Source organism: Pseudophryne corroboree, chromosome 6 (genome assembly GCF_028390025.1).
Source record: "Pseudophryne corroboree isolate aPseCor3 chromosome 6, aPseCor3.hap2, whole genome shotgun sequence".
Classification (NCBI taxonomy): Eukaryota; Metazoa; Chordata; class Amphibia; order Anura; family Myobatrachidae; genus Pseudophryne; species Pseudophryne corroboree.
Window position 1 is genome coordinate 772,429,567 of NC_086449.1, and position 24,470 is coordinate 772,454,036.

Sequence of the window (24,470 nt, forward strand, 5' to 3'; positions counted from 1 at the left end):
GTTACTAGGAAACAGTGAATGATTGGAGACCGTTACTAGGAAACAGTGAATGATCGGAGACAGTTACTAGGAAACAGTGAATGACAGGAGACAGTTACTAGGAAACATTGAATGATTGGAGACAGTAACTAGGAAACAGTGAAGGATTGGAGACAGTTACTAATGTAGGAAACAGAATGATTGGAGACCGTTATTAGGAAACAGTGAATGATCGGAGACAGTTACTAGGAAACAGAATGATTGGAGAAAGTTAATAGGAAACAGTGATTGGTTGGCCAGTTACTAGGAAACAGTGAATGATCGGAGACAGTTACTAGGAAACAGTGAATGATCGGAGACAGTTACTAGGAAACAGTGAATGATAGGAGACAGTTACTAGGAAACATTGAATGATTGGAGACAGTTACTAGGAAACAGTGAAGGATTGGAGACAGTTACTACTGTAGAAAACAGAATGATTGCAGACCGTTATTAGGAAACAGTGAATGATAGGAGACAGTTACTAGGAAACAGTGAATAATTGGACACAGTTACTAGGAAACAGTGAATGATCGGAGACAGTTACTACTGTAGGAAACAGAATGATTGGAAACAGTTACTAGGAAACATAGAATGATTGGAGAAAGTTAATAGGAAACAGTGATTGGTTGGCCAGTTACTAGGAAACAGTGAACATTTGAACAGTTACTAGAAAACAGAATGATTGGCAGTTTTTTTGTTTTGACTGTGGTGTCACATACATACATACATACATACATACATACATACATACATACAGTACATACATACATACAGTACATACATACATACATACATACATTTTACTGTAAGTGTGCATACACTGTGAGTGGGACTCTGTGCACTAACTTTGTTTTTTTTCTGAATTAAGGTTATTCTGGGCCCCTAAAGGAGATCCCATATGAGAGATTCAACGTAACAGCCATCCCTAAATCTTACCAATCACCCTGGATTACGAGACACACAGAAGAGCAGGTCATACATGTGAACGAATCACTCCCACCACCCACAGAAACACCCCTCAATGTCCAATATGGTAGCTATAACAGGTTTGTATTTGCATGATAACCGGAATCGATGCAAGCCCTGGGAGGGCTGAGGGGCAGGCGGGGCTAGAGGAGCACCAAGATGGTACATGATTTCCCGCCTGATTTATGATTGAAGTCACCTGCGTTGTAACACCGTTCTCACCAGTAATTAGATCAGCACAGGTGACTGCTATCATAGATGAAGGGGGATGAACTTGTTGGGGGGTCTGCATGCCCAGTGTTACATTCCCACGGAGGAGCCGCAGTCGGCAGCTTCACATATAAAAACTGCTGAATTCATCTCCTTTGTGTCAGAGGTCAGCGCTCCATGCCGGGGATCCGCAGGGGCATTAAAAACAACATAACTCCACTCATCCAGTATTTTAGGCCCCCCCAACCATTGACGTTCTCTTTGTTCACTTGCCACTTGTGAGTCAGTGCCCCACCTGTCTACCGTATCCGCACATCTCTGATCAAAACTCACCAAATTTCCAGGAGTTTATACCGCTGCACTTTTGCATAATGCCCACATGTACCCTTTGGCTCATATACAGTGCCTTGCTAACGTATTCACCGCCCATTTTTCATGTTTTGTTGCCTCACAACCTGGAATTAAAATGGATTGTTTGAAGGTTTGCATCATTCCATTCACAGAACATGCCTACAACTTTGAAGATTTTTTTTTTATTGTGAAGCAAACAACAAATCGGACAAAATAATAGAAAACTTCAGCGTACATAACTATTCACCCCCCTAAACTCAGTACTTTGTAGAGCCAACTATTGCGTCAATTACAGCTGCAAGTCTCTATGAGCTTACCACATCTTGCCTCTGGGATTTCTGCCCATTCCTCAAGGCAAAACTGTTCCAGCTCCTTCATGTTGGATGGTTTCCGCTTGTGAACAGCAATCTTCAAGGCTGACCACAGATTCTCAATTGGATTGAGATCTGGGCTTTGACTAGGCCATTCCAACACATTTAAATGTTTCCCCTTAAACCACTCGAGTGTTGCTTTAGCAGTGTGCTTCGGGTCATTGTCCTGCTGGAAGGTGAACCTCCATCCCAGTCTCAAATCACAGGCAGAGTGAAACAGGTTTTGCTCAAAAATATCCCTGTATTTAGCACCATCCATCTTTCCCTCGACTCGAAACAGTTTCCCAGTCCCTGCTGCTGAAAGACATCCCCACAGCATGATGCTGCCACCACCATGTTTCACTGTGGGGATGGTGTTCTTGGGGTAATGGGATGTGTTGGGTTTGCGCCAGACATAGTGTTTTTCTTGATGGCCGAAAAGTTCAATTTTAGTCTTATTTGACCAGAGCACCTTCCTCCATACATTTGGGGAGTCATCCACATGCCTTTTGGCAAACTCAAAACGTGCCTTCTTATTTTTAACACTAAGTAATGGCTTTTTTCTGGCCACTCTTCCATAAAGCCCAGCTCTATGGAGTGTACAGCTTATTGTGGTCACATGTGCAGATACACCAGTCTCTGCTGTGGAACTCTGCAGCTCCTTCAGGGTTACCTTTGGTCTCTGTGCTGCCTCTCTGATTAATGCCCTCCTTGCCCGGTCTGTGAGTTTTGGTGGCCGGCCCTCTCTTGGCAGGTTTGTTGTGGTACCATGTTCTTTCCATTTGAAGATGATGCATTTGATGGTGCTCCGGGGGATCATCAAAGATTTGAATATTTTTTTATAACCCAACCCTGACTTGTACTTCTCAACAATTTTGTCCCTGACTTGTTTGGAGGGCTCCTTGGTCTTCATGGTGTGATGCCTCTTGCTTAGTGGTGTTGCAGCCTCTGGGGCCTTTCAGAAAAGGTGTGTTTATAGTTATACTGACAGATCATGGGACACTTAGGGTGTGTACACATGGTGAGATCCTTGCTATGTCCTATTTTTACTTGCGATTTCCCTTGAACTCCCCGGAGGCCAGATAGGACAGATTTTGACTAACTTTTCTTGAGATATGGACTTGGACTATGTGTGCTTACGATTTTGGCTTATGTGAGATTTTGGCTTATGTGAGATGTCATTGACATGTGAGATGAACTAGATAGTACACCGATCTAGCAAGGATTGACTTGCCTGCACAGCCTATCTTTTCTTGCGATGCCGACCTGGCGGGACCGCGCATCGGGATCGCAAGGTGACTTTCACCTTGCGATCTGCACTAACTTTTCTTACGAATATATAGTCAAAATCTTAAGAAAAAATCTCACCGTGTGTACACACCTTTAGACTGCACACAGGTGGACTTCATTTCAATAATTATGTGACTTCTGAATGTAATTGGTTGCACCAGAACTTTTGAGGGGCTTCATAGCAAAGGGGGTAAATACATATGCACGTGCCAATTTTCACATTTTTGTTTATAAAAATTGTTTTTTATAAAAAATGTTCTCATTACACTTCACCAACTTAGACTATTTTGTGCATATCCATTACATAAAATTCATATAAAAAAAAATTAAATTACAGGTTGTAATGTAACAAAATAGGTAAAAAGCCAAGGAGGGTGAATACTTTAGCTAGGCACTGTATTGTGTATAAATCTGGCTCTGGTACTAGCCAGCGCCTCCTCAGCTATTTATCTCACCGCATGTCCCTGGTCAATAGACCAACAGGTAATTGGTTCACCAGGTCAAAAGGTCAACATTCAAATAGTCAACACAAAAAAGATTGGCACATGATTTATTTTTATTTTAGCCTAATTGTAACCCTTGCCCTAGTTCCTAAGCCTCCCACAGCCTAACCCTAACCCTCCCCGTAATGTCTAACCCTAACCCTCCCGCAGCCTAACCCTAACCCTCCTGCAGCCTAACCCTAACACTCCTCCAAGTGCCTAACCCTAACCCTGAAAATCATGCTATACCTTGAAAAACCTTGCATCAACCTTTTTTGTGTCAAATGTTTAAATGCCAACCATTTAAACCTGTAGACATAGGTGTGCGCAGGGGGGGGGGGTGCCTGGTGCGCACAGGCACCCCCTAATGTCTGGCACCCCGATCTCACATGCCTGACGCAGCGATCGCCGAGCAGGCTGATTACTGTCCCCTCTGCGCTGCACCCTGTCAGGACTGTATTACTGACCGGACGCCTGGGTTAATCAAGGGTGCCACTGCCACCGGCTTTCAAACTCCCGGCTCCACCTCCATGTACAAAAACAGCGTGATGTGACGTGATGATGTCATGCTGCTCACACACCCACCCGTCACACGCCCACCTCTCTCCTTCTATGCTATGACAACGCCAGCCACTGATGAGGAGCAGCATGCAGCCAGCGTTCAATACTGGCAGGCGGTCGACAGCAGCATTGACACGTTACTCGTTTTTCCAGCAGCAGCAGCACTAGTCTGCGACTGTCAGTGTCAGTGAGTGACTTGTAAATAAGCTGCTGCAACTTGCAGGGGAAAGAGAGGGAGAGCCAGACCAGGCTGAGGAGGAGCAGTGTAATTGCAGTGAGTGCCATCAGGGGTGTTTGTTTGGTGCACACCACAACATCTGACAATGTATCTGCTTTATTAGGATTGGTACAACGGTGGATATTTTATATTGCGTTGATGTCAATAGATGGTGCTAGACACGCCCAAAAGGCGGTGCTAGACACGCCCCTCCAATGGTGCACCCCCTAATAAAATATGCTGCGCACGCCTATGCCTGTAGACCTTTTGACCCTATCGACCACCTGCTGTCAACCTAGTCACTATTGACTATGGGGGTCATTCCGAGTTGATCGTTCGCTGCCGATTTTCGCAGCGCTCAGGTGAAAAAACGGCATTTCTGCGCATGCGTATGCCCCGCAGTGCGCACGCACGACGTACGGGTACAAAGCCCTTTGTGGTTGTGCTCAGGTTCTAGCAAAATTTTTCTTCGCACTGGCGGCCGCAAGAAGATTGACAGGAAGAGGGCATTACTGAGTGTTTGCAAAAACGCAGGCGTGTCCAAAAAAACGCAGGCGTGGCCGGGCGTTTGCTGGGCGGGTGTATGGCGTCAAATCCGGACACAAATAGGCTGAAGTGATCGCAAGCGCTGAGTAGGTTCAGAGCTACTCTGAAACTGCAGAAACTGTTTTTGCAGAGCTCGGCTGCACATGCGTTTGCACTTCTGCTAAGCTAAAATACACTCCCCAGTGGGCGGCGGCATAGCGTTTGCACGGCTGCTAAAACTAGCTAGCGAGCGATCAACTCGGAATGACCCCCATGTCACTGTCGATCTGCCATCCAGATACCGTTTGGGCCAGTGGTCTTGTCTTATTTTCACCTGCAGAATCCTTCTGTCTGTCCATTTTAGGATAACCAAAATAACCTGCTTCCGAGTTTCTTTTCCTAATTAATTGTTGGCTTTTTCAATTACTTACTGTAGCAAAGTTAAGTATTTTTTACCTGATAAATTGATTGTATCTTTAACCAGAAGTATTTGCAGTTCTAAAGCACAGTCACATATAATAATCTAGACATGTTACCAATAAATAATTTGAGGCTGATTCAGACCCACAAACAGTGCAGATGTTGACATAGGGGGTCATTCAGCCCTGATCGCACGCTAGGATTTTTCGCTGCGCAGCGATCAGGTCACTACTGCGCATGTGTAATCAACGCAATGCGCAGGCGCGCCGTACGGCTACAAAGCGGATCGTTGCTGGGCGATGGATTGATCGAAGAATCCATTCGCACAGCCGATCGCAAGGAGATTGACAGGAAGAAGGCGTTTCTGGGTGTCAAATGACCGTTTTCTGGGAGTGGTTGAAAAAACGCAGGCGTGTCCAAGTGTTTGCAGGGCGGGTGTCTGACGTCAATTCCGTCCCCGGACAGGCGGAAGTGATCGCAGCAGCTGAGTAAGTACTGGGCTACTCAGAAACTGCACAAAACTATTTTGTACCGCTCGGCTGCACAGGCGTTCGCACACTTGCAAAGCAAAAATACACTCCCCTTTGGGCGGCGACTATCTGCTCGCAGCGCTGCAAAAAAACCCTGGCGAGCGATCAGGTCTGAATTAGGCCCATAGTTAAGTAGGTTTTTTTTGCAAGTGGTCATGAGCAAGATATCCTAAAAAACCCTACTTCGCATGAGTTACACAAATAGGGTTATTCAGAACTGGACGCAGCTGCGCGTTTGTACGCAGCGGCCGCATACAGGTGGTCTGCGCATGCACACCGGCCTTTGTTGCTTGTGTGCAACCTTACACATATCGCCCACAACCAGGAAGGATGCGGCCACAGTGTGATTGACAGCGGCAGACGTCAGGGGAAAGGGCGGCGTTGCAGCATGGGGGGGCGGGGAGATCCGAACAGGGGAAGGGCAGTACTGTGCTGGGCGGCCCCCAGAATGTGAGGAGAAGAACGCAGATATGCCTGCATATGCAGTGAACTGTGTTCATCTCTGAATAAGGGGCCTAATTCAGCATGGATCGCAAAAGCAAAATCCTTCTCTAATGGGCAAAACCATGGGGGTAATTCCAAGTTGATCCCAGCAGGAATTTAGTTAGCAATTGGGCAAAACCATGGCCCTCATTCCGAGTTGTTCGCTCGGTAAATTTCATCGCATCGCAGCGATTTTCCGCTTAGTGCGCATGCGCAATGTCCGCACTGCGACTGCGCCAAGTAAATTTGCTATGAAGTTAGGATTTTTACTCACGGCTTTTTCTTCGCTCAGGCGATCGTAATGTGATTGACAGGAAATGGGTGTTTCTGGGCGGAAACAGGCCGTTTAATGGGCGTGTGGGGAAAAACGCTACCGTTTCCGGAAAAAACGCAGGAGTGGCTGGAGAAACGGGGGAGTGTCTGGGCGAACGCTGGGTGTGTTTGTGACGTCAAACCAGGAACGACAAGCACTGAACTGATCGCAGATGCCGAGTAAGTCTGAAGCTACTCTGAAACTGCTAAGAAGTTTGTAATCGCAAAATTGCGAATACTTCGTTCGCAATTTTAAGATGCTAAGATTCACTCCCAGTAGGCGGCGGCTTAGCGTGAGCAACTCTGCTAAAATCGCCTTGCGAGCGAACAACTCGGAATGACCCCCCATGTGCACTGCAGGGGAGGCAGATTTAACATGTGCAGAGAGAGTTAGATTTGGGTGGGTTATTTTATTTCTGTGCAGGTGTAAGGGTGATGGTATGGTGTACTGCCTGTGACCGTCCAAACGTACCGCTTCTTACCTCCGCTTGCATCTCGCACTCTGGCCACTCCGCCTCGGCTCGTCCGGGAAGGATTCCTCTTCGGGGCCTCCGCCCGAGGCTCAGTCTGGGGGCCGACGGCTAGAGGAAACAAGGAACACTATCACTGTGTGCCCACTCCTTCCTCGGGGAAAAAGTGGCACACCGGGGTGGCAGCGATGTTCACCGGTTAGGTGAATGTCATCATCGGCCCATGGGCCTCAGCCACCCAAACTGTCACCTATTCGGCACTTGCGCACCTAGGTGGGAGCGAGCCCGCTAGGCCTAGCGGGGTCTCGCGACAGGCGCTCAACACGGACAAGGACACACACTCACAGAGAATACTCACACTGGTACTCTTGTGAGCTTGCTCGTCGCTAACTTCTGCTCCTGGAGAGAAAATGACAGCAGCCTCCCTACAACTAAACAACGGCTAACAACAGAACTGAGCCTATCTACTATGAACTACAAACAGTGTAACTTGTTGGCTACTTCATCTAACTTCAATCACAGGTCAAGCAAATACAGGTTCACGGTGTGAATACAATGCAAATGAGGGTTACCTTTACAATCCGGTACGATGCAGGTTCTGCTACCTCTCCCCAGTTAGAACAATCTCAGATACGCCCTAACTCCTCGCGGCGATCACCGTCCACTCCAGCACCCGGGTATAGGCCGTGCAAGAAAACGGACGATCTCTCCACAGCCCCTCCCTAACACCCAAGGTGTGTACAAGATGCGAGGGTCAGCCGACCCTCCGTACCCAGCCTACAATGGGCCCCGCGCGAGCTGCCGCACAGCCCACTCGCCGGAGTATCCAAAGGGCGGGGCTCAGACTGTACTAGGAACGCCCCCCCCCCCCCGGTGCGCTTGTCTAAGGACCCAGACCCCCAGCAGAGGTTAGGATTAAGGCCGTCTTCCCCTGGCCTGACACGAGGCAGCCAAACGGTGTCCCTCTCCTGACTGTGGCACAGGCCTAGAGCCTGACTGCAGCCTCAGGCCTAGTGCCTGCCCTACTTGCTGCCAGCTAGATAACCGGGGCCTAATGCCCGGGGTTACCTTATTTCCTTTCCCCGCAGTGTCCCTAGGGCCTAATGCCCTCTAATGGCCCCCAGGCCTAGTGCCTGATATGCTGCCCGGGCCTACTGCCCGCCTGACTGGGACAAGAGGATGGCTTGGGCCTAACGCCCAAACCACCGCACAGAATGACCCCCCCCACCACACTCCTATCTGCGTTTGGGCCTATTGCCCGTATATGCCCACGGGCCTAATGCCCGAACACCCGGTGGTCTAGGGAGGGTAGGAGACTCGGCACGAGGCCGCTTACCAGACCGTAGGGAGAGGCTGCAGTGGGGAGCTTCGTTAGCTCTTTTGCCTCCCACACACTGCAGCACTCTCCACCGGACCTCCTGGTGGGCTCTTCAGGTTCCTGTTCTCCGGCCGCCTCGACGTCTTCTCCTCGGGCGCCGCCTGTTGCTCTCCACGGGGGTCTCTTCCTTCTTCCTCTGCTTATCCTCGGCCGCCGCCGCTTCTTCTTCTTCTCTTCGGCCACCGCGTCTTCTTCTCGTTGGGAGCTCTTCACTGCTCCGGGTCCGACGCCGACTGGCCTCTCCCGCTCCGCCGCGTCTGTTATAAGACGCTGGGAGGGGGCGGCGCTATGACGCGATGAGCCCTGATTGGCTCGTCGCGGCATGCTCCCATTGGCTGACCGGGCGCGAGCCCTGATTGGCTCCCGCCCGGCGCCATCCTTGTCTTGCCGCGCCGTGATTGGAGGGGCTTGAATCCTATCGGACGCAAGCCCTTCCGTGCTAGAAACCCGCCGCAATGCCGCCTGGGTCCCGCCGCTGTATGTCCGGGGGAGATGGAGGTGGGCGACCTCCCCCGTTCCCCCAACACGCCGTCCTCTCACACAGGGTAAATACTGGCTGCTTTATTTTTACACTGCAATTTAGATTGCAGATTGAACACACCACACCCAAATCTAACTCTCTCTGCACATGTTAAATCTGCCTCCCCTGCAGTGCACATGGTTTTGCCCAATTGCTAACTAAATTCCTGCTGCGATCAACTTGGAATTACCCCCCATGTGCAGTGCAGGTGGGGCAGATGTAACATGTGCAGAGAGAGTTAGATTTGGGTGGGGTGTGTTCAAACTGAAATCTAAATTGCAGTGTAAAACTAAAGCAGCCAGTATTTACCCTGCACAGAAACAATATAACCCACCCACACAGAGCCAGCCTTAATCAATATGATGCCCTAGGCAAGATTTTGTCTGGTGCCCCCAGCACAGCTGCTAGTTCCGCCTCTGACCCTGCACCCCTTTCCCACCACCATCACCCCTCAGTCATAGCAGTCCTCATTTTGGTGCTCCTAGCCACTATATTTTAAATAGGAACAGTGCGCACATTCGGCGTGCAGCCCAAAAAGGGGCATGTTCTTTTGGGAAGGGGTATGGCCACACAATAGTGCCCCACATCATATTGCTCTTTATTCACATTAGACCACACAGTAGTGCCTTTTCTATACATTACGCCACACAGTAGAGCACCTTATACACATAATGCCACACATTAGTAATGCCTTTCTACACATAATACCACACAGTAATGCCTCTTACACATATGACACACATTATTAATGTCCTTATAAACATAATACGCCTTAAACATTATGCCAACCTTTATTAATGTCCTTATACACATAATGACACACATAAAGCCCCTTACACATATGTTGCACATTATTAATGCATTTATACACATAACATACATAATGCCTCTTACACAAATGCCACTAACACTGTGACCTCTTCCTCTGCTTGGATACAGATGTGTCCTCATACATCTTGCTTCAATATGCCATGCAGCTCCTGTCCAGCTCTGCTAACGTTGCAGAAAATGCATCTAATTTTCATTGCTATGTGACTAGAACGTACAAGCAGCTTCTGCTGATTACAATATGTAGTATGCCTATATTCTGTGTGCCACTGTGGCTGTATCTGCATACGAAATGCTACGTTACAGGGATTTCTAGGAATACACTGTAATGTAGCATTTCATATGCACATACAGCCGCAGTCACACACAGATTATAGGGATGCCGCATATCATTTTAATCAGCAGAATTTGCCTAGTGGCATTTGCCTAGTTTGTCTATACCTAGGGCCAGCTTTGCACCCACATCTAACTCTCCCTGCACATGTTACATCTGCCCCACCTGCACTGCACATGGGGGGTCATTCCGAGTTGATCGCTCGCTGGCTAGTTTTAGCAGCCGTGCAAATGCTATGCCGCCGCCCACTGGGGAGTGTATTTTAGCTTAGCAGAAGTGCAAACGCATGTGCAGCCGAGCTCTGCAAAAACAGTTTGTGCAGTTTCTGAGTAGCTCTGAACCTACTCAGCGCTTGCGATCACTTCAACCTATTCGTTTCCGGATTTGATGTCATACACCCGCCTAGCAAACGCCCAGCCACGCCTGCGTTTTTTCAGACACGCCTGCGTTTTTGCAAACACTCCCTGAAAACGGTCAGTTGACACCCAGAAACGCCCCCTTCCTGTCAATCTTCTTGCGGCCGTCAGTGCAACTGAAAACTTCGCTAGGACCTGTGCACAACCACAAAGAGCTTTGTACCCGTACGACGCTACTGAATCAGACCCAAAGTCCAAAATTGCTGTTGTGATTGGGACCAGGACCAGCCCTGAACAATTGATGCCCTAGGTAAGATTTTGGATGGAGCCCCCCAGCCCCAATGTAGGACCCTTTGTGCCTACTGAAGACACACACATGCCTGAGATGGGGCGTAGCCTCACTAAATGGGAGTGGCCTTGTGACAGTGGGTGACTGGGGAAGCAAAAGGTGTAATTGTCTCCAGCCATCAAATCTCCCCCCATATGTGTCTCCACCTGTCACATCTCTCCCCCTTGTTTGTATCCATTAATCCAATCCCCAACCAATCTCTTTAACAAGCTCTTATATTTTACTTTCCTTTGCTGTCTTCCCTCTTCTTCTCTCCACCATGGTGCCCTCTCGCCTGTGAATGAGGTTGACCTTACAGTAGGTCATACCAGCATCACACTGATGGAAGCTGCAAGAGCTGTATGATCGGTGCTGGGCTGTACAGGCTTTCTGCTGCTGCTTCCCTGCTGCCTGCCATACAATATAGTCCTGGAAACCTATAACCCACCAGAGGGCAGTCACCGTCAGCCGGGTCTTCTAAACTCTGGAGCCGTTACGGCAAAGCTTAGATGTCCAGCCTGCCCAGATGCCCCTAGGCTTTTCCAGGAATATGCGTATACTGCCTGTGCCAGGTGCCGGCTCTGATTTGGACAGATGGTATCAGAGATGCTGTGGAAAAGTGATGGGCGTTCCTGGGCAGTGACTGGAAGGTGGTCAGTAGTGCACGCAAAAAATGGTCTATTCAGTGGGCGTGTTATGGGAGTGTCAGGGGCGTGTCAGTGAAAGCAGCTGCATACACATCCACAGATATGGGAGGCAATGGCCAGACAGAGAAACTGCTTCTGCCGCAGGGCTGGTGTAAGTTTCCATGGTGCACCCCTTGTGGATTATAAGGATGCACCAATCGGTATTAACTGCGTGTGCAGATACTGACAGCGGGTGTCACAGTCCTTGCACATTTGGTCACACGGATGTACACAAGGGAAGGACTTTGTAGTGGCTGCATAAAGTTGCACAAGGCCAACTGCCAACAGATGCTGCTGCGTGCACTTATGCTTTCACCCCTGAATCAGACCCTTAATGTCCGCCTATCTAGTTCCTAGCCATTGGATAGGTAGCGTTATCATGAGCATTTGTTCAAATCTAAAAATGCTGTCTCTACTGGAGATGATTAGTACAGTGAGGACCACCACACAATAACTTGGTTTTTCGATGGTCCTCCCAGCACATATAAAGAATAAGATACATGCCTGCTTACTACAATCAGGAGACAGTCAGGATGCTGGCGGTCAGAATACTGACAGCGGTATCCAGTTAGTTAGAATTCCAACAATTTTTCTAACGTAAGCTAACCCTACCCCTTTCCCTCCCCCTAACCCTCATAGGCGGTCATTCCGAGTTGATCGCACCAAGCAACTTTTTGCTGCTGGTGCGATCAACTAATCTCCACCTATGGGGGAGTGTATTATTTTAGCATAGCAGGGCTGCGACCGCTTGTGCAGCTCTGCTATACTAAAAATTTTGTGCAAGTGAAGAGTAAGGCTGGAGCTACTTACCCTGTGCGACGGATCCAGTGACGAAGGTCCCAGCTTTGACGTCAGACATCCGCTCTCCGTTCGCCTGGACACGCCTGTGTTCGGCCGACCACTCCCCCAAAACGGCATCCAACGGCGAGTATCCACCCTGGAATGCCTCTCCGCTGTCAATCTTCTTGCGTTCGCTATGAGGACCGCTTTCTTCGTAGTCAGCGTCGTTACCCAGCGACTGCAGTTGCCGGGCAATGACGCAGATGTGCATTACGGCCACCGCGCATGCGCAGTAGTGACCCGGTCGCAGCTGTGCAAACGAAAGCATGCTGCAATCGGGTCGGATTGACCCCCATAGCCCGCAGCCTAACCCTCCCCTACTACAGCCTAACTCTAATCCTCCCCCTAGTGCTTAACCCTTAACCCCCCCTCCCCCCACAGCAGGATTCCGGCGCCAGTCTTCATCCAGAGCATTGGAATGCCAACTACTTGACACCTTCACAATGAAAATAAAATGCACTATACAGGTGCTATATTCTTTAGGATGTGAGTTGTTCAAACATGACACATCAAGGTCCTATACACTGGCATTTCTATAATAGGTGCAGTGTGTGCGGTGCACACGGGCCCCTGAGTCCAGAAGGGGCCCCCACTGCACACGCTGCACCCATTTTTAAAATACTCACCGCTCCGGAGTCCAGCGCCAGCATCCGCAGTGCTGTTAAAACACAGTGAAAATGGCTCAGCTGCCATTTTCACGGAGTTCTGCACATGCGCAGTATACAAATCTCAGGGAAAATGGCCGCCGCACCATTTTCCCGGAGATCTACGCATGCGCAGTAGAGTCTGAGCCCTCTAGTGCTCAGACTCTCAGCGCTGCTGGTAGAGAGGAGGAGGCTGGACACGGCCCTCCTCCTCCCTTAAAGCACTCCTGGTCCTATAGCTTTAGGACTGACCCACTCATTAGTTTAAAAGCTCCCATTTGTCTCCTAAAATACTATGCAAGTTAGCCTTATTTATGACAAACTATTCAGAGTTGAGGAGAAAGAAGAACTTTTTTATTACATGTGTTTCTAATGTGTGTGTAGATTTTTATTACATTGCCCCGAGTGTACCTAGAAATGTGCTTCTCGTGTATTAGCGTGTCACCCTCTCACCTCCTGCTCCCTTACTAGTGAAATAGGCCACAGGTGGAGGGGAAGAGGATGGCCTGATGGCGCGAACCTCCCCAGATTGCATCATCATGATCTTGCCTCCCCGGAGTCATGCCGCGATTGGCTGCATTGCACAGAAGCAGGGAAGCAGGGCAGTTATGACACGATTTGCACTGCCTCACCCACCAGCACTGCCTACTGGACAGGACAAGTGTGCTGTCTGTTGTCTCAGCCTGATAGCCTCTAGACTTCATTGTCTTCCCATGGAGGCACCTGCCATGCACATATCAGTTTGACAGCCCATTTTTCACTAGGAAGACATATATGCCATCCGCTTCCAATACCACCCAGCTGCACCACCTGTGCATACAGCTGTGCATCCACATATGCTCTGACAATCATGACCCCCAGCAGAAAGCTAGGCGCAAAGTGAAGTGATCAACAGGTCCAAGGCTGCAGAGTGGACATTTTGCATTCACAAATGATTTCTAGTGTGTGTAGGTGGCTGAGGCAATATAATGTTAGAATGGTAAACTATACGCAAGCTCACACTATAAACACCTACTGTATACATACCATACATCCTTACTCTCCTAAATTCCGCGGGAGATCTCCCACACTCCCTGGAGAGTAGAACCTCCTCCCAGATCCCACTCACTTCCCCAGTAAAGTTGTAAATTCTGGAGGGTAGTACTTAAGTAGGAAAGTATATTCAGTAGAAATATGAAATCAAATGCTCTCTGCAGCTCATGTCCACGCGTTTTACTAAACATAGAAAACATACATAGAAACATAGAATGTGACGGCAGATAAGAACCACTTGGCCCATCTAGTCTGCCCTTTTTTTTTTTCTATATTTTTTTTCTCAAACCTTACTTGATCCTTATTTCTTTGTAAGGATATTCTTATGTCTATCCCATGCATGTTTAAATTGCTCTACTGCCTTAGCCTCTACCACCTCTGATGGGAGGCTATTCCACTTGTCCACTATCCTTTCTGTGAAGTCATTTTTCCTCAAATTTCCCCTGAACCTCCCCCCCTCAGTGCATGTCCTCATGTCCTATTGTTTCTCTTCATTTGGAGAATGTTTCCCTCCTGGACTTTGTTAAAACCCTTGATATATTTGAAAGTTTCTATCATGTCCCAAAAATGCTTGTTTATTAATACAACCTATTTTCTTGTCTTATTAAGAACTCCTATCCCCTTTGGAAGTTTATCTATGGTTGATAATGGAACAGCTCCCATAATTTTTGAGGAACTACAAGCTCAAATCGAGGAATCCACCAGTGGACTTGAACTCATGTGTCAAAGACCAAGCTTCAACAGAGCACCTCGGGGATGGGCAATGAGATATGTGCCAGAATCAGTAGACTTGTAGGCTACTTTGTGGTATAAATGTTGTATCTTATGAATAACATCAACGCAAGGCGTTTCCTAACTAAGAACAGGATAATGTCACTTCGTTTTGCATTGTTTTGCTAGCTTAATGCTATCTATAGTTAAAAATATTTGTAATTGCTAATGGAGGGCTGAAGTTAGATCATATTTCGGGAATCTAGAGGGCAGCACAGTCTCACCTGTTATAGCCATTTAGGAAACCATATATTTTCTCCACTGCACTCTGCCATATACCCGAGAAAACAAAACCCACGCGTTTAGCTACCTTGGAATAATTTTACATTTTGCCATGTTAGTATCTCGTTTGTACACTACATCAATGATGAATTAATTTGTTTACATAGTTAGTTAAAGTGATGCAATGCCATTGTGAAGGCATCTCTGCATTTTAAGACATAAATCCTCAGGGCAGCTGAATTGTTAGCACTCGGTGTAATTGTAGATCTGGCAGGATTCGGTCATAAACCAGAGTTTCTCTCTAATAGTGGGTATATTGAACAAAATAATCCTGTATTGAAGAAGCCAAGGTTTTTCGGCACCTAAGAAAAAAATGCTAAAACCAAAAGGAATTCACTTTGAAAAATTGTAATGCTGATGGGATTACACTAAAATATTTGGCTTCAGGTGATGATAGTGGACCAACTAATTAATGGTACCAAGTTTGTCTACACCAGTGATGGCTAACCTTGACACTCCAGCTGTTGTTGAACTACACATCCCAGCATGCCCTGCTACAGTTTTGCTATTTGGCCATGCGAAAACTGATGCAGGGCATGCTGGGGTGTGTAGTTCAACAACAGCTGGCGTGTCAAGGTTAGCCATCACTGGTCTACACCTTTTTCTGTTCTGCAGAGTTTTAACTACCGCTCATCATGTCCACCAAAGATATCAATACCCAAGAAAATAACAGCTGTGTAAACAAGGCAACTGATTGTTTTTTTATGACAATTCGTCTTTGTAAAAAAAAATAATAGCTCAATAAAGGCTTATTTTGCAGCTTACTAATAGTTCCATCCATTTTATTGACTTGGGTTCAATTTTCCGGCGTTTGGGATTCCGGTGGTCAGAATCCCGACCGCGGAATCCCGACAGGGAAGGTAAGTAGTATACTTACCTCACTTCCCCCCGACCCCCTTAACCCTAATCCATCCTGCCCACAGCCTAAATTTAACCCTCCCCGGTGCTGCCTAAACCTAGCACCCCCTTCCCGCAGTCTTGCATGTCCGCTGTGATCCAAATATCCTATGTGGCTTCTGGGCAACTTGGTTGTGACCATACTTATAGGAAAAATTGTAAATGAGGAGCCTTGTGGGATGACGCCACTCTGTGCGACCACCCCACCACAATGTGAATTCAGAGCTAGAAAGTCTCTAATACCTAATAAACAGGCACTGTTGCAAAATCTAAATCAGTGGTCTCCAACCTTAATTGGGGTGTGAGTCACTTTCGGAAAATAAAACCTCTGGAAGAGCTCCCCCCTCCCCCCAATGCGCGCGCATTCCTGTGAAAGTGGGTGTGGCCTCAGAAAAGTGGATGTGGTCTCACAAAAGTGGGTGTGGCCTCACAACAGTAATGCCCCCCCAGCAGTGCCAAATACAGAAATAATGACTCCCAGCAGTGCCAGATACACAAATAATGCCCCTCAGCAGTGCCAGATACACAAATAATGCCCCCCAGCAGTGCCAGATACACAAATAATGCCCCCCAGCAGTGCCAGATACATAAATAATGCCCCCACCCCCCCAGCAGTGCAGATACTGGTAATTTCCCCATTAGTGACAGATACAAAAGTAGTGCTCACAATTACTGCCATCTGCAGCAGCCACTGTGTCTGATGGGAGAAGATGAGGAGAGGAGAGCCCGGCACTAAACACATGCTCAGTCTCCTGCTCCATCTGAAGTAGTACTGGCACCAGCGGTGCAAATATGCGGGTACGGGTGGGTACGGCGTACCCTTAAGAATTTCGCCGTGGGTACGCCGTACCCACACAGACGGGCCTGCCGCTTGCTACCGCTGATGTGAGGGGAGGAGAGCGCAGCCTGCGCCTCTCCTGCCCATCAGTGTCTTTGTTCAAATCAGCGCCGCCCGTGAGCCAATCAGAGCTCGCGGAGCTTTGATTGGCTCACGGATCGGCGCTGAATATTGAACTCACCCGCCGGAGACTGAGGGGAAGGAGAGGCGCAGGCTGCGTTCTCCTCCCCTCTCACAAGACAGCAGCAGCGGTGAGCAGGGGAAGGGGAGGGGGGGGGATTCTGCTGCTGCTTCACGAATACCTGGCACTGTGGGGGGCAATGTATACCTGGCACTGTGGGGGGCAATGTATACCTGGCACTGTAGGGGGCAATGTATACCTGGCACTGTAGGGGGCAATGTGGTGGGGCAATGTATATCTGGCACTGTGGGGGGCAATGTATACCTGGCACTGTGGGGGGCAATGTATATCTGGCACTGTGGGGGGCAATGTATATCTGGCACTGTAGGAGTCAATGTATACCTGGCACTGTTGTGGGCAATGTATATCTGGCACTGTAGGGGGCAATGTATACCTGGCACTGTGGGGGGCAATGTAAATCTGGCACTTTAGGGGGCAATGTATACCTGGCATTGTGGGAGGCAATGTATACCTGGCACTGTGGCGGGCAATGTATATCTGGCACTGTGGGGGGAAATGTATACCTGGCACTGTGGGGGGCAATGTATATCTGGCACTGTGGCGGGCAATGTATATCTGGCACTGTGGGGGGCAATGTATACCTGGCACTGTGGGGGGCAATGTATACCTGGCACTGTGGGAGGCAATGTATACCTGGCACTGTGGCGGGCAATGTATATCTGGCACTGTGGGGGGCAATGTGTATCTGGCACTGTGGCGGGCAATGTATATCTGGCACTGTGGGGGGCAATGTATATCTGGCACTGTGGGGGGCAATGTATACCTGGCACTGTGGGGGGCAATGTATACCTGGCACTGTGGGGGGCAATGTGTAATTGGCACTGTGGCGGGCAATGTATATCTAGCACTGTGGGGGGCAATGTATACCTGGCACTGTGGGAGGCAATGTATATCTGGCACTGTGGCGGGCAATGTATATCTGGCACTGTGGGGGGCAATGTATATCTGCACTGTGGGGGGCAATGTATATCTGGCACTGTGGGGGCAATGTATATCTGGCACTGTGGGGCATTCGTGTATCTGGTACTGTGGGGCATACGTGTATCTGGCACTGTGGGGCATTCGTGTATCTGGCACTGTGGGGCATTCGTGTATCTGGCACTGTGGGGCATTTGTGTATCTGGCACTGTGGGGCATTCGTTTATCTGGCACTGTGGGGCAACGTGTATCTGGCACTGTGGGGCATTCGTGTATCTGACATTGTGGGGCAACGTGTATCTGGCACTGTGGGGGTCATATGTGTATCTGCCCCTCCCCCATATGTGTATCACGACCACATTTTCATTGGTCACGCCCCATATGGCATTTGGCCACACCCATTTTTTGGCGCGCGTGCACTCAGTACCTGTAAGACATTTTTTCTACTTGCACCACTGACTGGCACTGACGTCTCCTGCCCAGCAGCTGCGGAAGGGGGAGTGGGGGAAGTGCTTCTTTCTGTGCGCCTATGACTGGCAGCAGTGGGAGCACCACGGCGGGTGGCACTTGGCGCTAGAGGTGCGGGAGGGGGTGCCGGCCTGGCTGCGGGCGCTGCTCTCGCTGCTGCTACTCACTGCCTCCACCCTGTTCAGCGGGCCTTCACCTCAGCCTGCTCTCGCTGGATCCGGTAGAGCTGCAGGTGCTGGGGAACGGCAGCTCGGCGGCGGAGAAGGAGCAAGCGTGGCAGGTGCAGTTGGTGCGCGGTCATTTGAAATATGGTGCCAATATGGTGCTCCAGCCAATCAGGAGCCGGCGCACAAGCTCTGATTGGCTGGCGGCCGGCACCATATTATTATGCAGCCACCGCCACAAGCTACTTAAAAAGCGGTACCGAGCTACCCGTCGCTCGCGAGCGACAAGTTGGCGACCGTTGATCTAAATGGAGCCCCGGGGCTTTAACTACCTGCAGTATTATAGCGTGGGGTCACCTGGAGCTCACCTCATGCTATATACTGTACTATACATGACACATCTCTTGAGACTTTACAGTAGAAGTTGCGACCACCGCACTAGGAATTGCAGAATACTGTTACTGTAACGAGATACAGAACACGCAGAGGTCACTCTAGTTATTTTAGGCAGTGTTCAAGTAGCACACCCTGGCAATAACAAGTATTGTCTGGAACACAAAGCCGACAAATCTAAAAGGAAAATAGGTTTCAAATAAAGTGTGTGACCCAAATGTAATAGCCTGTGAATGTCAGACACCAGTGTGATCTTGGCGATTTAGCTGCTAGATTTAAAGCAATGTTAATTCAGGCCAAACCAGCCTGGATTTTCCTCTTAAATCATTGCGTTGTTTTTTTTTTTTACATTTGGGCCTACGTGGATTTGTCTTCTTGCTGCAAGTAACTTTGCACCTGGGCAAAACCATGCTGCACTGCAGGGGGGCAGATGTAACATGTGCAGAGAGAGTTAAATTGGCCAGGGTTGCATCCAAACTAATATCTAAAGTGTAAAACTAAAGTCTAGTATTTGTGGGCTGCATGCAAAAGCAGCCAGTATTTACCCTGCCAACAAAGTATATAGTAAATGTGTTTGCTACCCTTTTGTAGGCTACATGCAAATGTGCACAGTATTTACCCTGTATGCAAAAGCATAATGTGTTTGCACTGCTTGGTTTGCAACATGGTTTATTCCATCTTTATTCCCAATTCTGACAATTCTATATACACACACGCCTATTAAGACTAGACATAATTTAGAATAAACAAGGAGTATAATAGCATGCACACATCTAATCTAGTAGATAATACTGGAATACAGTACCCATGCCATGTAAAAGCCTTCTCCACTTCCTTGCCAACTTGCCTGATTATCAGGGAGACTCCCTGAAATAGCAGCAATCTCCCTAACTCCCTGAAGAGTCTTGCAATCTCCCAAAATATAGCTTACACCCATTATTTAGCAGTTTTATTCTAGAGACACAAAAAGAAATCAAAGATATATACCTTCAAATGAAATCATTCATTAGTGCCATTTCCCTGCATCGGTTAAAGGCACAGTGACCCCTACGGCTTGCCGTGGAATATGGAACAACTTGTAAAACACAATACATGAGCAAGCCCTGAAAAATATCAGTGTCTTTTCTTCAACAAGTAAATCTTACAAATGTTGCGGCTCATTTACATTTGGATGTAAGTCATTTTTATGACACGTCTCTCAGATGTAGCAGTACATGTCCGCGCTGATAGGTGTTACTTTCACAATCTCCCTGAAAACCTTACATAAGTAGGCAAGTATGCTTCTCCAGACCTAGGAGAGCAAGGGTTTAATTACGATAAAAGGTGAAGGACAGTCGTCAGCTGTTGTAACATTTTTACAGTGACCAGTTCATGTTTCAGGCCCCCACCTTCCATAGGCTCTCCTCGTTCTACAGTAACTGGCCGAAAATACCAGTCATCAATGGCTGCTTTATAATCAGTGGCCAATAATGTGTCTCCCTTACAGTAGCCGACTAGCCGCACTTTCCCCATCACCAGATACATAAGGTAGAGCAACAATTGTATCATCTCTCTGATTATAAAGCTATTTGGACAGAACCATGATCCTCATGTCATTATACATTTATCACCATCATAGTTACATAGTTAGTGAGGTTGGAAAGAAGCAAATTTCCCATCGGGTTCAACCTGTGTTCTGTGTTAAGCTGTTCATATTATAAATTATAATTTATAATGCACCAGCTGAAATAATGGTTTAGTACCAATTAACAACTATGGATCTTACCACTCCAAGATATTAATGTCACTATGTTAAATGCTATAACCCTGGATACTTTTTCCAGTTAGAAATTTGTCCAATCCGTTTTTAAATGCATTTACAGAGTCTGCCGTTATTACTTTCTCCGGCAGGGAGTTCCAAATCTTTATTGCCCTTACCGTGAAGAACCCTTTCCTACATTGTGTACGGAATTTTCTCTCCTCTAGCCTCAGCGAGTGCCCACGTGTCCTATACAGAGTTCTTTTAATAAACAAATCCCCTGCTAACTCCTTGTAACGACCCTTTACATATTTGAAGATAGACAGAGCGGTAATAGACTAGTGCTTTGTAATCTAGGGGCCCATTTATCAAGTAATATTGGCGGCTATGTCCCCGAAAACAGTTTTCGTGGTTAGCTGCAAATTTTAAGTATCAGCTGCATGTAAGAAGGAGGAGCCGCAGTAGGTCTCTGATACCTGCTGCATTCCCTCCGCATCCTCCTAGGTTTCTATGGGAGATGCGATGCTGCCTGATGTATCAATATCGGGAATGCAAAGCAATTCCCAATACTGTTCCCCGCCTTGGGTGCCGCAGCGCACAGTTTGAGAAAAGCCGCTCTAAGCATTAATGCATATACCCCATTGTGCATAATGTGGCAGATGGATTAAGCCCGGAGAAGGGACAAAGAAGTGATAAAGCAATGTTAAGTGGAAGGTGATAATACACCAGCTAATCATTACTAGAGATGTGCGGCTGGCACTTTTCGTGTTTTTTGTTTTTGTTTTGGTTCTAATTCCACTTTCATGTTTTGGTTTTGGCTTGGTTTTGCAAAAACCACCCTTTAGTGTTTTGGTTTTGGATCTGGATGATTTTTGAAAAAAACATAAAAATAGCTAAAATCACAGAATTTGGGGGTAATTTTGCTCTTACGGTATTATTAACCTCAATAACATTAATTTCCACTCATTTCCAGTCTATTCTGGAAACCTCACACCTCACAAACAATGTATTGTTTTTAGGCCTAAAAGTTGCACCGAGGCAGCTGTATGACTAAGCCAAGCGACACAAGTGTGCGGCACAAACACCTGGCCCATCTAGGAGTGGCACTGCAGTTGCAGACAGGATGGCACTATTCAAAAACTAGTCCCCAAACAGCACATGATGCAAAGCAGAAACAGAGGTGCACCGAGGCTGCTGTATGACTAAGCCAAGCGACACAAGTGTGCGGCACAAACACCTGGCCCATCTAGGAGTGGCACTGCAGTGTCAGACAGAATCGCACTTTTCAAAAACTAGGCCCCAACCAGCACCTCATGCAAAGATGTAGAAGAGGTGCAATTAGGTAGCTGTATGACTAAGCCAAGCGACACAAACAATTCATACTGGAATTATACGTCCAAATCACTGGAATTAAATGGCAAAATAACTGGAATTATATGTCCAAATCACTGGAATTAAATGGCAAAATCACTGGAATTATACTGCAAAATCACTAATACTGCAAAATCACTGGAATTATACGTCCAAATCACTGGAATTAAATGGCAGTACCACTGGACATATACAGAAGTGTCAGACAGGATAGCACTTTAAAAAAATAGTCCCCAAACAGCACATGATGCAAAGAAGAAAAAAAGGTGCACTGAGGTTGCTGTATGACTAAGCTAAGCGACACAACCACTTGGCCCATCTAGTAGTGTCACGCAGTGGCTGAATGTCGAGAGTGGGCCACAATTGTTCGGTCCACTGACAGCATCTCCAGCACGCCCCTGTAATTTTTTTTAAATTCTGCAATTGGTGGACTTATACGGCAGTACCCCAGGACTAATACTGCAGTACCACTGGAATCATATGGCAGTGTCAGACAGGATGGCACTTTTCAAAAACTAGGCCCCAAACAGCACCTCATGCAAAGATGTCGAAGAGGTGCAATGAGGTAGCTGTATGACTAAGCAGAGTGACACAAACAATTCCAACTGTAATTATACGTCCAAATCACTGTAATTATACGTCCAAATCACTTGAATTAAATGGCAAAATCTCGGTATCGCCTGCCTAGTGAAGTGGAATCTAGATGGGATTTGGTACCGGGGACACAATAGCTCCATCAATTGTCTAAATCCCACTGCACTAATGGCGGATACCGGATGCACGTCTAACACCAACATAAGTTTCAAAGCCTCAGTTATGAGGGCTTCCATCGTCATGTGAAGCTGAACCACTAGTCATGAACATAGGCCAGGGCCTCAGCCGTTCCTTGCCACTCCGTGTCGTAAATGGCATATTGGCAAGTTTACGTTTCTCCTCAGACCATTTAAATTTCTTTTTTTGGGTCTTTTTACTGAACTTTGGCTTTTTGTATTTTACATGCCCTCTACTATCACAATGAGCATCGGCCTTGGCAGACGACGTTGATGGCATTTCATCGTCTATGTCATGGCTAGTGGCAGCAGCTTCAGCACTAGGAGGAAGTGGTTCTTGATCTTTCCCAAATAATTGTTCTCCATTATTTTTCTGGAGTTATATAACACAATATGCGGCACAAGAGAGCGTACCCCTACACCTCACAGGGCAAACCCTGTAAAAATTATTTGGATTAAATATTAATAGCCCCTTTATTTGGAGTAAATAATATACAGCACAGGACAGCACCACTGAACTTATATGGCAGCACCACTGGGCTGGATTTATTCAGAATTATATGGAATTATACGGCAGGATAACTGGAATTATACGGCAGTATCACGGGAATTATACGGCAATATCACAGGAATTATACGCCAGTATCACTGGAATTATACGCCAGTATTACGGGAATTATACGGCAGTAACACTGGATACAGTATATGGCAGCAGAGGACACCACCACTGTGACTGGTCACTGGACTGATGCTGCACAAGACACTTCCCCTGGTCTGATGCAAGACAACACAGCAAAAATGCAAGGGCCTTATACAGCAGCCAGCAGCACTGGGGACATATAGCAGCAGAGGACACCAACACTGTGGCTGGCTGGACTGATGCAGCATAAGACACTGGCTACACTGGACTGGACTGAGCAGCACAACACAGCACTAGACTCGCCACCCCACTTTCCCGCCCCCACACAGACACTGAGGACGGAGACACGTCCTCTCACTACACTCTCCGAGACTGGAGTGAAAATGGACGCGTGGCCCTTTATATGGAATCCAAATCCCGCGAGAATCCGACAGCGGGATGATGACGTTTTGCCTTGTTCGGGTTTCCGAACAAGCCTGGCTTGGAATCGGACTTGAATGGTGAAGTTCGGTACGGTTCGGTTCTCTGAGAACCGAACCCGCTCATCTCTAATCATTACGTATTTGAAAAATAACAGGTAGGAGCTGATTGGCTGGTGCATTATCACTGCTTTATCACTTCTCCAGGCTTAATACATCTGCCCCTATGTACCAAACTGTGCAAATAATCTTATCAGAGATTAGTCTTTTAGGTGCTAGAGATTCTTATTAAATGACATCCTTAGTGCATGGTAAGGGGGAACACACAATTGAACAGTTCTCAATTCTGCAAGTCATGAAGGATAACAAGAGGCAGCTATAACCAGCCAATCACAGTACAAGCCCATGTAGGAAGTGCTACAATAGTATCAGATTAGCAGTGGGTGTGGCCTTACAGTTCTTCCC

General features: G+C 47.6%; 1 protein-coding gene across 1 annotated transcript in view; it reads left to right on the forward strand.

Annotated features, from left to right (window-relative positions):
• MYOZ3 (myozenin 3) overlaps window positions 1-15,951 on the forward strand; it is a 41,119-nt gene extending 25,168 nt beyond the window's left edge. Inside the window, exons 5-6 of the mRNA XM_063928657.1 lie at window positions 890-1,067; window positions 14,744-15,951. Of these exons, the coding sequence (XP_063784727.1) occupies window positions 890-1,067; window positions 14,744-14,930 (365 nt within the window). The 3' untranslated portion in view covers window positions 14,931-15,951. The remainder of the gene's footprint in view (window positions 1-889; window positions 1,068-14,743) is intronic.
• Window positions 15,952-24,470: the final 8,519 nt, after the last annotated feature.